This window comes from Polyodon spathula, chromosome 30, assembly GCF_017654505.1.
Source record: "Polyodon spathula isolate WHYD16114869_AA chromosome 30, ASM1765450v1, whole genome shotgun sequence".
Lineage (NCBI taxonomy): Eukaryota > Metazoa > Chordata > Actinopteri > Acipenseriformes > Polyodontidae > Polyodon > Polyodon spathula.
Window position 1 is genome coordinate 8,308,734 of NC_054563.1, and position 5,184 is coordinate 8,313,917.

General features: G+C 38.1%; 2 protein-coding genes across 2 annotated transcripts in view; one reads left to right on the plus strand and one right to left on the minus strand.

Annotated features, from left to right (window-relative positions):
• The first annotated feature begins 167 nt into the window (after positions 1-167).
• On the plus strand, positions 168-5,176 carry LOC121302682 (probable asparagine--tRNA ligase, mitochondrial). Its single transcript, XM_041232749.1, has 5 exons — positions 168-566; positions 1,360-1,469; positions 2,056-2,176; positions 3,144-3,284; positions 4,182-5,176. The coding sequence occupies exons 1-5, from the start codon at positions 426-428 to the stop codon at positions 4,200-4,202; spliced, it is 534 nt and encodes a 177-aa protein (XP_041088683.1). The 5' UTR covers positions 168-425; the 3' UTR covers positions 4,203-5,176.
• The window catches only part of LOC121302615 (contactin-5-like), a 21,000-nt gene continuing 20,406 nt past the window's right edge, over positions 4,591-5,184 (minus strand). Inside the window, exon 7 of the mRNA XM_041232618.1 lies at positions 4,591-4,596. Within this exon, the coding sequence (XP_041088552.1) occupies positions 4,591-4,596 (6 nt within the window). The remainder of the gene's footprint in view (positions 4,597-5,184) is intronic.

Sequence of the window (5,184 nt, forward strand, 5' to 3'; positions counted from 1 at the left end):
TTGGAGTGGAAACACCATGCAAATAAATAAAACTACAACCCCCGGCGTGCATTGCTTCCACAGGTTGCGCAAGAGCCATTTCGCGAATGGCTAGTTTTGGCGTCAATAATCTGAATCCAGCCAATGTAGCGGAAAGGAAGTTGTAGAATTACAGGAAGCAGGCGGGAATGTGGAGTTCAGTTATATTAAATAACTCAGAAATGCAAGAAGTAAACTGTACGTTTTAGTAAAAGTATACAGTGTAGAAACGGTTTTCTATGTGCGGTTGTGTTAGCCCTGCATGTTTTAATGTGTACTTGTTTTGTATGAATTTGTCAGTAACCTTGACCGGTTTATTTGACGTTGTGAATGGTAGAGAGTGTCCACACGAATTGTCTGTTGGTATGCTAATATAGGAAAGGTTCATGCCGAGATTTATTTAAGCAATGTTACTCCTGAGAAGATGCGCGTTGCGCATGCGTTTCACTGGTGTTTCTAGTAGATTTTACAGTAAAAACGTGGGGAATAAAGTACGAATTTGTGAAGTGCTGTCATCTCAGGAAACTGGAAGAAACATAAGAATCCAGGTAAGGCAGTTGTGCTGTTTTTCTGTGTGTTTTGTAACGCATTGTATAATATAATAAACTTGGTACTATACCTGTTTCAGTGCAGTCAGGTGTGTGGAAAGCAAAACTGTGACATGTGTGTTTAAATGGTCCATCTGCCTCTCACGTTGGTAGTTTAATTGGTTATTAAAATATCTTCCTTACAGTACATGTATTAAAGATATACAATGTAGTATAGTGTAGTAGGAATTTACATACCAGAGCAACCCAACCCAAATGTGTGGTGTTGGAACATTGGGGAATTAAATCTGACTTTATTCAGATTTAATTCCCCTCTTTCCTTGAAATAATTAGTTAATCAAAGGAATGATAACAATTAAACGCCTCTGGCTTTTTATTAGTATTATTTTTGAAAGTGCTACAAAATCAATTGTATAGTTCTATACTCTCAGATCACCATTTGGTTTATTTGCTTTTAGGAAGGTTTTAGAACTAAAGTGTGCATTGTTCATGCTTTTGATAAATAGTCCAAATACAATAATAATACAACACACTTCTTCTTTCAGTCTACCTTTTAAAAGTGTTATCAACCTGTGCTTCTCAGTCTGTCCTTGATGTCTCCCTAAATAAATTACTTATCCGGGGACTGAGCAGTAAATCTTTCATACACCCATTTAATTGCTGATACACACTTGAGATATCTTTGTTTGACTGATAGTAATAACAAGCCTCTTCTGTAGCTTGTGGTAGAGAAGTGTGAGGGTGCAGCATTGTTTTGTCGGACAGCTGAATCTACATATTGTTTTTATTTTAGGGTTGGGTTCGTTCTGTCCGGTCTCAGAAAGACGTTTTATTTATCCATGTCAATGATGGGAGCTCCCTACAAAGCCTCCAGGTTGTAGCCAGTCCCGGTCTGGGTGACAGGTAAGATGACAGAGTAAACTAAGCAAACAAGACCGTGTTAAACATATCGCAAAGATGTCTTGACGTTAAATGTGTGAGGACCCCATAGAGAGGCTTATGCCCCCTCTGTCAGTGCCAGTTCAGGCTGGGCTGACAGAGCTTGATCTCACCAGTTTTGTGACTGGCTCATATGGGTGAAATTACAAAATATTAGCAGCCAATGTGAAGGATGCGAGAGTCGGGTTATAAACCTCAGAAAAAAGAATGCAAGCAAAACTTAATGAATTCTATTATCAGGGAGATATTTCAGGTAGGATTCATTCATTTATAAATTGATTGGATTATAGACTGCAGTTGGAAATGTGATATTATACGTTTCACGACTGTTGCCTGAAGCAGTCTGGTCTGAATTTGCTCTTTCAGCTGATTATAAGGTTGGCCCTAAATGATCTAGGGTGATGATGTGCACCTTGCCCATTACTGTTTTTAACAAGAGTAAACATTAGCAGATGCAGTATTATGTGCTGCCATAAAGGTACTTTTGACACATACTGTGTGCTTTGTTTTTTGGTCACAAAATGACGATCTGTCTGTTTAATGGCTTCAGGCACCTCACGTATGGAAGTGCAGTTGCAATCTCTGGAAACCTGGTAAAGAGTCCTCACAAGAAGCAAAGTGTAGAACTGCAGGCGGACAACATCCGAGTGGTGGGACCTTGTGACCCGGTGGTATGTTGTTTTAACAAAATCTGGATCAATGTTCTAGCCCCTTGACTTCTAGTGGTATATAACTGTTGTTTTGGGCTCTAGCTCTAGTTATTATTAATCATTATCTCAGATACAATTTCATAAACATTGTGTTATTTGAAAAAGAAAAGTGTGCTCACTGTCCGTATTGGTTTTCTTTTTGCTCTTATATTTTCACAAAGGATCACAGATATAGCTGGTGCTGCTCTTAGGGTTTTGTCCAGAAGGGAATGATTTCTTTATTATTTGTTAAATATGTGTGTTGCTCACACCTCGCATTGATCAGTAGTTTGCAAAGGACCTGGTCCTGTTACAAACCTTTGGAGGTCGTGGCTGTGTAAGAATTCCTGCAAAGTGGTAAAATCAAAGCGTAGTGCTTAGTGTTGTGCACTTACCCTGCTGTGGTCTTCAACGGCTTTAAGGGCTCTGATTCCCCAGCTGAGCCTGGCTAAACTCCAGAAGGAACTGTTCTCGTGACAGTGCTGAGAGAACACAAAGAAACACGACTGTGTTTATTATTCTATTAGTATAACTATTCCTTTTCTGTATATTCATGATATACCACAAGTCAGAATATATCACAGATGAAACGCTAAATGCCCCTGTATTCCAGCATGTTACTTACATGATTTTATAGAGAATAGTGAAAGCGTTTCTGTCTCTGTTTCAGTGTCCCGTTTAGACATTTCAGGGATTTAGTGAAGAGATAAGAGAAGCCTATGGGGTTTCCAGAATAATTTAACGGTTACTGGATATTAGCACAGGGAGGCAGTGCTGTAGCTTGTGGTTCTTAATTTCAACTCCTCTGTAGTAACTTGTTTAAGTTACGACCTGGTTCTGGTTAAAATGAGTGTTATTTACTACACTAAAGACACTCACATCTGGACTTGCTTCAAAAAAGGGGCCCAATGAGTTCCATTACCAGGTGGAAAATGTCTTTCTTTTGCAGGTTTTTCCTTTTAAGATAAAAGAAAGACACCCTCTGGAATACATTAGACAGTTTCCACATCTTCGGTGCCGGACAAACTCGTTTGGTTCCCTGCTGAGGATTCGCAGTGAAGCAACTGCAGCCATCCAGTCTTTTTTTAAGGTGAGGCTATGAAGTACAAATTCACTTTAATCAATCCTAACCTCTCTTGCTCTGTGTATGCATTTTTGGCCCATTAAAGGGATATTTTATATTATCACGTACGTTTTCCTTTAAAGAGATTCGTATTTGTTGTGTTAATCAAGTTAATAGTGTTAAAAGAGCTTAAGATTTGATGCTGTTTATTAGATGTAAAACCACTAGCCCTGAAGATGTCAAAAATCTATTCTAAGTAGAAAATTAAAGAAACAGGTGTTTTGTGTTTGTTTTTTTTACATTTGCATATCAGAAGACTTGTCACATTTTAGGAACAATACTAATATTTAGCAATAATAATATGTACTGTCCTACCTGTTTAATATCATATAATGTTATCTATCATTCTCATAAACCCCTTAAACAAGAGTTGAAGTGTTGTTCGATGCTTCCTGTGCAACACTGATGTGCTTCCCCTCTTCAGAATTTTTCTGGAATAGTTTATGAGCATGGCAACTAATGGTCAAAGAAAAAACAGCAATAGAGAGTGATACAGAACACACATACTAGAATATTAATAGATATTTATAAAACATCCCTTTAACACCTACAGCTCAATGTCGGTGAGAATTCCAAGTGTAACCCATGCACAGGTTGAATGCAAATGTAAAATCTCTAAAGGAATTTGGTATTCTGCTTCCATATAAACCCTATGTCAGGAACCTTTTCATTTGAAAACTACATTATATGCCTGTGGGATGTAATAAATGCAGCTGTTGCATTTAATTCATATGCACAAGCACTGTAATATACAGTGTGCTTATTTAGCCTAGGCATCCTTTCTCCATTGTAAAGTTAGACCTGGTCTATTAGGAATAATAGAGCGTCCTTTTTTTTCTGCTAATTTTGTTCAACACCCTGAAGCTCTACATCAGTGGTCTCTAACCCTGGTCCTGGAGAGCCCCGATCCTGCAGGTGTTATAGGCATCTTTATATGGTAAGTGGCTAAAGATCTGGAACACATGTAAATCCAGACTAATTAAGCCAATAACTGGTTCAGTAAAGTAATTGAGGAATTGGCTGGAATGAAAACCAGAAGACCCTTCTCTACATCCTTGGATCGTTTTTTTTTTTTTTTTTTTTTTTTTTTTAGTTGTATAATTTTCAAAGAGCATTCCACATTGCCGGTACATCTACAGTATGGTTTCTATTAAACTATTTAAAGGTTAGTTGTACCCCTGTGCAACCACAAGGGGGCACCTGCAGCTAGTTTTCAGTAAATAGACGGTCACTAAATGAAGTAGTAGAGCAAATACAGAGGTTGGCAGGAGCTTCACAGCTGAAACAAAAAGAACAGTGGGATTACCAGGATTAAGCCTCTGTCTAACTGACTTGTCTGTAAGAAGCAGGTTGTGATACGATATGCAGAGATCCTGATGAGCTACTTTTAGGATGCATAATAAGACCAAATGATAATTTAATGACAGGCTGATCTGTTAAAAGACAAAAGTGAAATCAGTCGGGGAGAGTATGTATTTATAACAACTGTCAAACGCACCTATTTTTCATTCAAGAACCACTAGGTGAACTACTCTGAGGATGGTGTGCTTTTGGTCTTGCATGCCGATACAAACGATATGTACCTCTATTACAGGGCAGGGTATCACGTAATAGTGTTTTTTTTTTTTATGGCAATTGATGATAATAAAAAAAAAGAGCGATTGCAAAGCTTTGTTACACTTGATTTGTTCAGACAGAAGATAAGCTGTAAATCACTGCTTTAGGCATTGGCGGGGTAACATTTCAGCCGTTTCCTGGAATGCCCTTTAAACTGCACATCTCTTCCATGTTATGGCAGAAAATATCATGTCTGTTCATATTAATCTGCAATATTAGCTCTCTTCCCTTCTGGAATGGTAGGAATACA

Coding starts and splice junctions, on each gene's coding strand:
- LOC121302682 (XM_041232749.1), top strand. CDS start 426: ATGTTACTCCTGAGAAGATGCGCGTTGCGCATGCGTTTCACTGGTGTT. Junction 567..1,359: donor GAAGAAACATAAGAATCCAG/GTAAGGCAGTTG, acceptor TTTTTATTTTAG/GGTTGGGTTCGTTCTGTCCG. Junction 2,177..3,143: donor TGGGACCTTGTGACCCGGTG/GTATGTTGTTTT, acceptor TTTCTTTTGCAG/GTTTTTCCTTTTAAGATAAA.